An 11,582-nucleotide genomic window follows, 5' to 3' on the forward strand; every position below is an offset into this window, starting at 1 on the left:
GAATTCATGGCCATGAAGTACTATATCCTAAATGCAATTTGTGCATATGTATCTTGCTATAACTATAAGCATGATAATATGATAGCAAGAGTTTTCACCTCTATGTGAAGATATTGAACTGACGACTTCAACAAGATCATATGAGGACAATTCATCTCTATCAAGAATGATGATTTCAAGGTGCAATATATTCATTCAAGTTAATATAGCTGATTTGTTCATCAAATCTCTACCAAAGATCTTTTGAAGATGGTGCACAAGATTGGAATGCAAATGCTCAAGGATGTGAATTGATGCTCTCATCAGGGGGAGTTAATACGCGTTGTACTCTTTTTCCCTTACAAGGTTTTGTCCCACTGGGTTTTCCTTGCAAGGTTTTTAACGAGGCAACCAAAAGGCGTATTGTTAGATATGTGTACTCTTTTCCTTCTCTAGAGTTTTTTTCCCACTGGGTTTTATTTTAGTTAAGGTTTTAACGAGGCACATTATCTGTTGAATAGACATTCAAGGGGGAGTGTTATAAATAGAATTTTATTTATGGTGAATGTCTATATTTAGAGAGATTCTAGGGTTTATTACTTGGTGGCTAAGTCACCCTCCCCCTATAAATAAAGGGTTCTATTCCATTGTAATTTATCCCAAATCAATAAGAATTCTCTCTCCCTACTTTTCTCTCCAATACTCTTCTTCTTTTATTATTTTATAACAGTATTTAATTTTATGATCCTATCTCTCTTTTTTTTTTAGATACGGGAGATTTGCTTTTATACATAACATCTATCTTTTAAAAAAGACATTCTCTTAAATTCAAAAAAGGCATGAAGGCTAAAACCCCGTGCCATTTGCTCATTTTCCAATAAATAAACCCTTTTAAAAGCGGCAATGGGGTTTTAGAGTGTTGTTCAGTGGGAGTAGTGTGGCACACAGCAGAGCGAACTAAGGAAGCGGGAAAGCCATGGCCTTTTCTTCACTGCGTTCAACCTCTTCTTCTGTGTTGAACAGAGTCCGATTTTGCCAGCGCTCTTTCTCTGCCAAGCCCTCTTCTTCTTCTTCTTCCTCCCGGGCAGTCAAAGACAAAGACAGAGAGAAAATGATGTCTGATTCCGACAGGGAAACGCCGGAGTACGATGTCCCAACTTCAGGAATCAGCCGACCACTTTCTGAGATACTCAAAGAGCTGAACAAGAAGGTCCCTGATTCCCTCATCAAGTTTCGCCACGAACCTAATGGCTTCTCCCTCAAATATATCCCCTGGTCAGTGGCCTTCTTTTTTCTTTCTCATTTACGGTAGGTTCTTTTATTTTTAGAATGTTTATCAGAATCTGCTCTGCGCTATACTAGTGTTTGTTTGATTTTGAGGGGAAATTTTTTGTTTGCTCGCGCTTACCTTTTGCATTTATTAGTTGTATCGAACTCGTTTTTTTTTTTTTTTGGGGGGGGGGGGGGGGAGGGGGTGTTTATGGTTTTGGTTGAGGGTTATTGATGACATATCTTGCATAATTCAGGTCCAACATTTGCTTGAACTTGTCTAAATTCTGTATTTTTGTTTCAAATTTAGTGTTCTTTGATGGATAGGTCTGGCAAAAGGCTTGTAGGGTTTTCTTTTTTATAACCTGAGAGGCCAATGACACACGGTTCAAAAAAACAAGCTATTTCTGTGGCAAGGTTGGAACATGTGATGTGTTCCAAACCACAAATTTGACACCTCGTCCCTTAATTGTTTGCCTTAACCAGGAGCTTTCCCTTTTATACCACTTTGCCTGTGATCACATAGAGGAGCGCAAAATCTTGTAGGATTACTCACTTGAAATTTCTAGTTTGACTCTATTGGTTGACACCACGTCCCTTATTTGTTTGCCTTAACCAGGAGCTTTCCCTTTTATACCACTTTGCCTGTGATCACATAGAGGAGCGCAAAATCTTGTAGGATTACTCACTTGAAATTTCTAGTTTGACTCTATTGGTTGACACCGCGTCCCTTATTTGTTTGCCTTAACCAGGAGCTTTCACTTTTATACCACTTTGCCTGTGATCACATAGAGCACCCTTCGGCAGAGAATATCCAGAATAGATTCCTTGTCCTATAAATTAACTTTGATAACCAAATATTTAAGTTAGGCATTTTCTTGGTGACACATTTTTCTGTTCGATTATAAGCTGCATTGTTTTACGTTAATTAATGCAAAACAAAAAAGAACTGGAGATAAATTTGTGTTTATGCAATGTATTGTCTGTTCGATTTGTCAACTGCCTCCTCTAGTTTAGAGGAACTATGATAGTGCAGCTCCTGCTGAAAGGAGCTAAATTCAACTCTTATGAAAACATATGAGCTTCCAACCAAAGGCAATGGGTGGAGCTGCCCAAGACCTTTGATCTCTTTGTAAGCCTTTGCTTGATCCTTGTGGGACTATTAATAACTCAAAAATCCTTGCGAATATTCTTCGAAAAAGTTAACTCAATAATTCTGTCTTTTTTCACCTTTGAGTATGTTTTCACAAACATTAAACAGAATTTACGGAATGACCTTTCAATTCAGATTGTTCTATGTTCTTCAAAGCACAGTCAACCGTCAATACAATCTGGCAGAGACTTGTTTGATCTGCTAGTTGGACATTTTGAGTGTGTTTGTCTTGGCAATAAATAATTTACGAAGAAAGTTGTTAGCTTTAATGATGCCATTTTCCTGCATTTGTCTACATTGATTTATTAATAACTTTTTTCCCAAGGAAAATATTTCCTCCAAAAGGAGAAAATTACTTTTATTAAGGAAGGAAATTATTTTCCTTTGCAGACATCCCAAAATTTACTTTTCAACATTAACTTCAATCAACCCTTAGAAATTATTGTCAAATTAAACTAAAAAATATCACCATAATACTAGCATTTTATCATGTATAACTCTTTATACGATTACTATATGTTACTATATACTTTTATACTTAACCAAACAGGGAAATGGACCTTAGAATGATTTCCCAAAATAAAATATTTTCTATGAAATACGTTGTCCTTCATACCAAATGCACCCAAAGCATCAATCTTGGGTGGTCAACTTTGTTTCACCAAGATTTCTGCCTGGTAAACTTTATAGCTCAGTTGATTTTGAAACATGTGGACATAAGTGCATCTGTTATATTGTAAAGTGGTGCATTTTTTTTTTCTTTATATATATATGTGAGCCTTCAATTGTTTCTTGACCTGACAAGTTAACACTTTGCTAGAATATGTGTTCTATTGTTTCTTTTGCTTTTTACGATATAAAGAAAACTAGCTTACTTTTTGTGACTTTTGAATCTTTGCAGGCATATTGTGAATAGGATTCTGAATTTACATGCTCCAGGTATGTCAAATATCTTTCTGTTTTTTCCTTTTTCTGAGAATGAAACTATTTTTAATTTAGTCAGCCAGTTGACAATCAAATTTGTTGACAAATTAGAATGGTCTGGCGAAGTTCGAAGCATCAATTACTCATCTGATGGCAAGTCAGTTTCAGTTGTTTACCGTGTAACACTATATGGGACTGATGCAGAGGTATTGTTGTCTTTGTTACTTATGCTTCAGAACTTGTTTCTATAATCAAGATGTTTTTTTGTGTAGTCATAAGTAGCTGCTGTATATATTATTTTTGTAATCTTTTTCTGAGGCAAATCTATGTGATCAATTAGTTTTTCCAATGCCGTTGTTTATGGGGTGATGCCTTTTAACTTGAGAAGACCTACCTAAAAAGCCGCAGATAGACCATGTAACAAACTTTAAAGCGAAAGAAAAGTCCAGTGATTCTCATAAAGTTCCGCTTTTAAGGACTTCATTAGATGTATTAGCAGATAATTCTTTTCTTTTTCGTTAAGTGATATTTAAGTTGTTTTTAGCAGACAACTTTTTTAGGGTTAAGCAAGAACCCTAGAAAAGCCTTCTTAAATACGATAACCAATCAATGATGTAATGCAATATGTCCAGAATGTTCGGAGCAGATTACCTTCTTAAATATTCTTTTTGGTTTGAATCTAAGTTACTTTGGTTTCATCCATTGCATAATTGCTAATTTCATGTAAGCATAGAGTAGCTAATCTTACTTAACTACAAGGACACCTTTTTGGTTTGAATCTAAGCTACTTTGGTTTTGTCCATTGCATAATAGCTGATGCCCCTGTAAGCATAGAATAGCTAATCTTACTTGAGTACAAGGGAGCCCGGTGCTTATTATTTACTGCACTTCGTGTCTCAGTGGTATGGCACCTTTTACTTTGTTGTGATGTCCCTTTAATTTCAGCAGGCTTGTAGCTGATATGAAAATTGTGATTGTTTTTCTTGAATTCCATTTCTTCATCTATTGGGATATGGATGATAACAGGTGACATGTTATCCATGATGAAATACTTATAAGATGCCACTGCATGTAACAACTCCGCATCTTACCTATTGGAGAAAACCCCAACAAATAGATGCCTCAGTTCTGTACATTCAGCTGCTTGCTACCTAGTTTTCTGGCTTGCTTGTATTTCATTTACATCAGAGTTTTTAGATTATCAAAGAAGATGATAGAGTATATGATTTTAAGTTTCTTGCTCCATCTCTCTTTCTGTTTTGACTAGATATATCGGGAATCAACTGGCACTGCTTCAGTAGATGACCCAGGTTATGGGGATCCTGTGCAGAAGGCAGAAGGTATGGCATTTCGTCGAGCTTGTGCTCGTTTTGGGCTGGGACTTCATCTTTATCATGAGGACATGTCATAGACTGGGAGATCCAAGTTTCTTTTTGGCATCAGCAAAGATCCCAAGTTTCTTAGTGGTAATAGATATTACCAAGGAGGCAACTGTAATTAATTGTGCTTCTTGATGCTCCGTCGTATTGTAAGATTGCTGTATTATGTTGTTCCAAGCTGTCAAATTTTACCCATCAACTAATGACAGTAGGTATTAGTGTCTATATATCTGACCTGTTAAGGTGGAGGTTTTGATATTTCCTGCAAATGTTTTAGGCCTAAGAAGCTTTGTTTGTTACAAGTAGAGGGCGTAGGATCTTTTCTGGATCTTCATTTTGTAAAAGCCCAATGATGTTCTTTCAAGGTTCGCTTGGCCGTGGATAGTTGGTAGTTTACTTTATGTTCCTCCAACGCAGTTAGCTTATCTTTCACTAATGCTAACATATTTCTCAAAGTTAGGATCCACTAGTAGGTAGCGGTAGGAGAGATCCATTATGGTGGGATGGACCGTTCTTGAATTCTGGCCGGCATTTCTGTCAATCGGCGGAAGACCCACGCATACTGGGAGGGTACGACTTCAAGGGATGGACTGATTCCTGGCTCAATTTGTCCACCCATTTGAGAATGACAAGAGGTAGAAAATAACAGTTTAGTTCCCATTCTTCCCCGAAAGAACCCTCCAAAAGTGACGAAGGAACTTTGCATCTCTGTCACTCTAAGCAACTTTGCGTGCTCTCGTTTTGTGCTATATTGTGCAAAATCCAGTGTGTTGTGATACTTTGGTCGATGTAAACAATGATCTTGATGCATTTCTAGTATTTTTAATTGATTCTGCAGCATAAGATACTTCCAACTTTGATAACAGACCAAAAATGTGTATTTCATAAAGATCTAGAATTGAGATTTTAGGAGTTAAAAAGTTGTTTTACCTAGATGAATATGTTCATGTATCAAAAAGAAGAAAGAAAAAGAACAATCGTTGACGTCTTACTGTTACGTTAAGTCGATAATATAGCAATTACATTTGGAAATTGAACACTGGAAATACCATATTTTGTTACCCAATATCTGACCTAAAACATCAAAAGGAAAATTGGGATGACAAGTAAAGTACCAAACAAAAGAATACATAGTTCAGTGATTTAATTTCATATCTCCTTGTAGATTGTGAGACCTACATTTCAAATCCCAAAATCTATGTAACCCTGAGAGCTTGTTTCGTCCTTCCGTGTTTATTAAGCACTATCAGAGCAGCATTAAACAGATGAAACTATCAATTACAGAAGCAGCATATGAATGATTTGCGAATAAATAATTTTCCAGATGACCGCAAAAGGTGCACAAAAAACTCATCCCTATAGGTCTTTTAGATTGATACAAGCGGAATGCTAAGCTATATACTCGACGAGAGAAAGAAGGCAAGGAACATGGTCGTTACTTTCACTGAACTAGACCAAACTTGAATAGGAATTTCTTCTGATTACAATCCAGCATTTCACTCAGCGTACAGCTTATGTTCTTCTGCGTTACAAGTTTTTGCCTCGACTCTAATCTTTTCTTCAAGCTATGCCTAAAGTAGTCCGGATAATCAACGACTTCATCAAGTCGCCTCCCCATAACATCTATCAGAAACTTAAGCCTTGGCTCTAAAGAGTTGCTAACACTTTTAATCAGAACAGGAGGATAACAAGTGACCACAGCTGCAATCTGTCCAACTCCAAAACCCCGTGATGTCAAGTAAGATAGGTTAGGTTTCAGAATCTTGTTCACATCTCTACACAAAACTTCAGGGTAATTAACTACCACTTTCTGGAGATCCATATCTGTTAAACCTAGTGATTTCAAAAACTCTGAAGTAGGACGTAGCCGCTTATCAACGCTATAACCCATAATATATGGATTCTTCACTATAACTTTACCAATACCTTCCTTTGATAGATGAAGACTGGAAAGAAATTCCACCATCTGTGAAAGCTTATGTTCTATGCTGTAGCTTATAATCCTTGGATTCAGCAGTATCATCTTACCCAGTTGTTTGTCCGTTATACCAAGCGCTTCAAAGAAAGCAAGGAGTGGACAGAGCTTCTCTTCCACACTGTGAGAGAGTATGTGCGGAAATTTAGTAATGGCAGAAGCAACCTCCTTTGGTTTCGAACCAAGTGTTTCAAGACAGTGAACCATTGGGATAAGTTTCTCATGCAAGCCTAGAATAAGGATTTTGGGACATTTCCGAACAACAGAAGGAAGTTTCCTCTCTTGGATGCCTATGCTTCTCAAGTAGTCCCAGTTTTCAGACGCCTTTTCCCTTTGCACGCCCTCGAGGCGCTTGCACTTTTGGAACATTTCATGAATGCTTTTATCATCAAAACCTCTGTCTTTGAAGAACCACATAATGCCAGAACTATGGGTTGAAGTCTCCATATTTCCTGTGACATTATAAACAAATTCCAAATGTGTTAGAACAGATTTCTCGATAAATATCAAACACAGGAAGAACCTAGTGAAATGACAAACTAGAAGAAAACATCAGAATATTACGATGAAGACTGTAGGGAAGCAAAGTATTGACTATTACTTTCAACTTATATACAAAGAGTGGGAACAAATAAACCAGCTCCTAAGTCAGCTGTATTGTTATTCCGTCCTCATTCTGCTATGTGAAAAATCAATAAATCATTTTTTCCCTTTAGGGATTGTAAGATTCTTCCTATCTCAGCATTCAAATGATTCTTCCTATCTCCCTCCTTAGATCAGCAGACATAGTATATCAATTAAGCTGGGATCATGCTTCCGAAGGTAGTTGTTTACAAGATATTCCACCACACAGGTATTTTTCTGACTGAGAATATGAAAAGGAAAGCAAAGACCCAGGAAATCAACAGAAATTGAGATAGAACAAATTAAGGACATGTTAAATAGTTCATAAAATACAAACATAAAACACACCGATAACCTAATTAACATACAACGTTGTGATTATCCTGATATACTAGTAAGTGAGAACCAAAATGGCACCTTCAGAAATGACGTAGTGAGATCAAAAGATTAAAAGGGAATAGAGAAAAAGAACAAGAATACAACTGAAAAACAAAAACAGCTGAGCAAAGAAACATAACACATTGGCTGGTGAATAAGAATTTGTGACGGATGCAAATACAGCAGCAAATAAGTGAATCAATTATGATGTAAATACTCAGGTCCTCAGAAGGTGAATATAATTCACTGAGACCGTAAGCCAAACTGAAAAGTAGATAGATAAGGAACCAGCATCACTACTAAAAAGTCAGGTTTTAGCGACGGACAAATTCTGTAGCTAAACAGAAATATCCGTCGTTAATCTCATTTAGCGACGGATTAGCAACGGATTATCAAGAAATTCCGCTAGATACGAGCGTTTTAGCGACAGATTAGTGACGACGTTGGTAGCTAATTCCAGTTTTTTTTGTAGTGCATAGAGTGTCTGTTATCTAATAAACAATCAATTTTAATTGGGTCATCAAAGTAATTGTCTTTATCATCCATTTCATTGTCCAAATTCAGCATAAGTCTAGGTCACATTTTGTTGAGTGAAAAAGCTAAGCAATGGTAACATGGTACATTCTGGTGCCAAGTATCAGACAAAACTGGACACAATTCTGAACCATGATACAAATAATTGAACACCAACTAATTAAATTACGGAACAAAATCCAGAAATTACATACATTTAAACGTAATTAAGCTACTACACGTATTGTGCAGAAATTTAAGTCCAAATCACTTACAAAAAGAAGAAACTGAAATAAACAAAGAGGAAACGCCGAAACAAGGAGCCACAGCTTTTGGGGGCGTTATCCACATTTAGGGCACAAACACAAGAAAAAACACAGCAGAAGGGAAAGGAGAGTAGGACCTGAAGAGGAAGAGGCAACACTTGCTTTTCTACTCTACTGGCACTTCACAACTAAGCGAGAGGATAAGCTCCTGTACTGATGAGGGCATTTCTACAACATAGGGGTCAAACAAAATACACAAAAAAAGCCCCTCCTCTACTTTAAATTTATATTCAAACCCCTTTCAAGTTTCAAAAATGACACTTCAAGCCTATGCAGTCTTCCAAAATCAAAATAACCACACTTCCCTAATTTACCGTGAAATTATTTTGCTTGTTCTGTTTCTCCTGGAATAATGGTTTAATTCGAATTTTTAGGCAGTGACAGTAATAATATACTCCATTGGTTTTTTCTTTTTCTTTGAGAGGAATTCTCTTATATTAGAAGCAATAGTTGGGTGCCTGTGTCATCAACATGCCGGTTTGGTTGACGAGGCCAATGTATATTGGAATTTTTTGCTTGTACTCTGTCAAATTCTAATATAGTTTAAGATATACTTCCACAAAGACTGCATAATCTATACTACAGACTTCTAATATTTTAACTACTATTTAAGAGAATCAAATTGATGAAAAGTGAGTGAGGTTTAAAACTTGTTAATTACTTAAACAAAATAAATAATTTTTCGAAGATTTATAATTAAAAAAAGAGTTGAGAATCATTTAATTCACTTGATAATATTACTATAATAAAATCTCAATTTCTACATTTATTTCTTTAAAGAATAATTGCTTATTTCTAATACAATTATATTTTGCTCACTAGGAAATAACCAATTAATAACACTCCGTAAGAATTATGTTAATTAATCAACTTAAGACTAGTGACGTTTAAACTGAAATATTTTTCTTGCTTGAATTGTGCTAAAAGAAAGTAAAAACTTCGTACGAATATTTTTACTAGGGATCAATAATCTCGCCTACAACAATTCCTCCGTGAGAATTAAAACTGAGGCAAATTACTTTCACTCTACTATTTTATCCATCAGTTATTATATATTAATTTTGCTCCGCGAGAATTACAAAATTAATATATAAATAACTTAGAGATAAAATATATAGTCGTGATAATAGAGTAATTAAAAACCATCATTTCAGAACAGTATGAAATGTAGATAAAAAGTTTCAAGCCAAGAATATATAAAAACTGAGAAAGTATTATAAAATATATCAAGCTTCATCAATTATCCAAACTAAAAGAGATTACTCCATTATGGAATAAGAAAAGCTAAAAATGATATTTAGGAGACTAGAAATACTTAGAAGACTAAGGAAATATTTTTACTATAAAGAAAGAAGACCAATACTAGTTCTTGTCTTACAAAAGATTGGATATCCTTATACAAAGAGAGCTTGCTATTTATAGGAAAAGATGAGTAGCTTTTGTCATGTTCCACTTTTACGAATGTGAAATCCATGTATGCAAAGTGACCTTTGTGTACGTAGATTCTATATATGCAACTATGACACTTGTGCTTCACTCTTGACTTCATGAGTTAGTCTTGCAAATGTAGGTTCCATGTATGCGAATGTGATCGTTGCAAATATAGATTCCACGCATTCATCTATGACTCTTTTACTTCCATTCTTGGCTTCATGAGTTAGACTTGCAAATGTAGGTTCCATGTATGCAAATGTGACGTTTGCGTATATAGATTCCACATATGCATCTATAGCTCTTTTGCTTCCATTCATGACTTCATAAGTTAGACTTATAAATGTAGGTTCCATGTATGCAAATGTGACCTTGTGTATTTAGATTCCACATATGCAACTATGCTCCTTTTCATCTCTAATTGTCTCTTTCCATAAGCCCATATGTATATTCCACATTTGCGAATATGAAGATGATGTATGCAATTGTGGTTTTGCTTCATTCTCTTGTCTTTTACCCCTTTTCCTTCTTTTCATAATTTCTTCTTCCTACAAGATTTTTTAGAAAATATGCGAGGATAGAGTATTATTATTTATATTTTATTTTAAAAACTTATTTTATACATATGAAATTACATGAATAATTTATATCCATCAAATACCCCCATACTTGAACTTTTGCTCGTACTCGAGGAAAAACAATACATTAAAAATATATCTTCCTAAATCCATGACTATTGTAAGATAAAAATTTTATATAAAATAAATATCCTCCAATATGGTCAATGCAATTAACCTTTTTAAATTCACCAAATCTTTCACCTTATTTCTGAATTCTGCTTTGATCAACAAGAACTTGCAATCTTCTTCCCTTGAATTTTTCAGAATTGATAGATTTATGATCACTTATTCAGTTAGTATCTTTCACGACCCCGGTTCGCCCTCCGAGAACCATCGTGACGGCACCTAGTCTCTACGACTAGGTAAGCCTAACAATGCGGAAAATAAACAAAATTTACGGAGGAAATGATTAAAAACCGAAATAGTGAAATAAACAGTGTTTGAAATGCCGCTCGGCATACACAATATCAACTCTCGAAACTAAGAACATTTCCCAAAACCCTGATCACAAGCTTTTGAATGTCTAATACTATCTAACTCCAGAATATCTAACAAAGAAAAGAAATACAGAAGGGCTAATGCCTAAAGCAAGAGTAGAAAGGGACTCTTCGGTCTGCGGACGCGGCAGATATACCTCGGAGTCTCTACAAGCGCCTCGCCTCAAGCGTGATAAGTCTGAGTCGCAATACCTGGATCTGCACATGAAAAACATGCGCAGGAAGGGCATGAGCACACCACAGCGGTACTCAGTAAGTGCCAAGCCTAACCTCGATCGGGTAGTGACGAGGAAAGTCAGGGCCCTACTGAGATTAAATGAAATCTAAGGTATAACAGTGTAGAATAAGACAGTATAATTAAGTGCAACAGTAAGAAATAACATAGAATAGAAAGAACAACAGTAACTATAACAGAGACAAAATAATCACGGAAAGGAGTACAACTCAACACAGAGATAACAACCGGGGACTCCCAGGATACCGTCCTGTAGTCCCCAATGTAAATATCCACTGG

General features: G+C 35.8%; 2 protein-coding genes across 2 annotated transcripts; one reads left to right on the forward strand and one right to left on the reverse strand.

Moving 5' to 3' along the window:
* Positions 1-886: 886 nt before the first annotated feature.
* On the forward strand, positions 887-5,453 carry LOC109243987 (DNA repair RAD52-like protein 1, mitochondrial). Its single transcript, XM_019411010.1, has 4 exons — positions 887-1,254; positions 3,303-3,340; positions 3,437-3,531; positions 4,593-5,453. Exons 1-4 carry the CDS (start codon positions 956-958, stop codon positions 4,734-4,736), a joined length of 576 nt encoding a protein of 191 aa, XP_019266555.1. The 5' UTR covers positions 887-955; the 3' UTR covers positions 4,737-5,453.
* Positions 5,454-5,816: 363 nt separating this feature from the next.
* On the reverse strand, positions 5,817-8,704 carry LOC109243989 (transcription termination factor MTERF6, chloroplastic/mitochondrial). The gene is made up of 2 exons (XM_019411011.1): positions 8,598-8,704; positions 5,817-7,131 (listed from the first exon to the last, which is right to left on the reverse strand). Exon 2 carries the CDS (start codon positions 7,124-7,126, stop codon positions 6,146-6,148), a length of 981 nt encoding a protein of 326 aa, XP_019266556.1. The 5' UTR covers positions 7,127-7,131; positions 8,598-8,704; the 3' UTR covers positions 5,817-6,145.
* Between the last annotated feature and the right edge of the window lie 2,878 nt (positions 8,705-11,582).

The sequence above is a fragment of the Nicotiana attenuata genome, unplaced genomic scaffold, assembly GCF_001879085.1.
Source record: "Nicotiana attenuata strain UT unplaced genomic scaffold, NIATTr2, whole genome shotgun sequence".
Lineage (NCBI taxonomy): Eukaryota > Viridiplantae > Streptophyta > Magnoliopsida > Solanales > Solanaceae > Nicotiana > Nicotiana attenuata.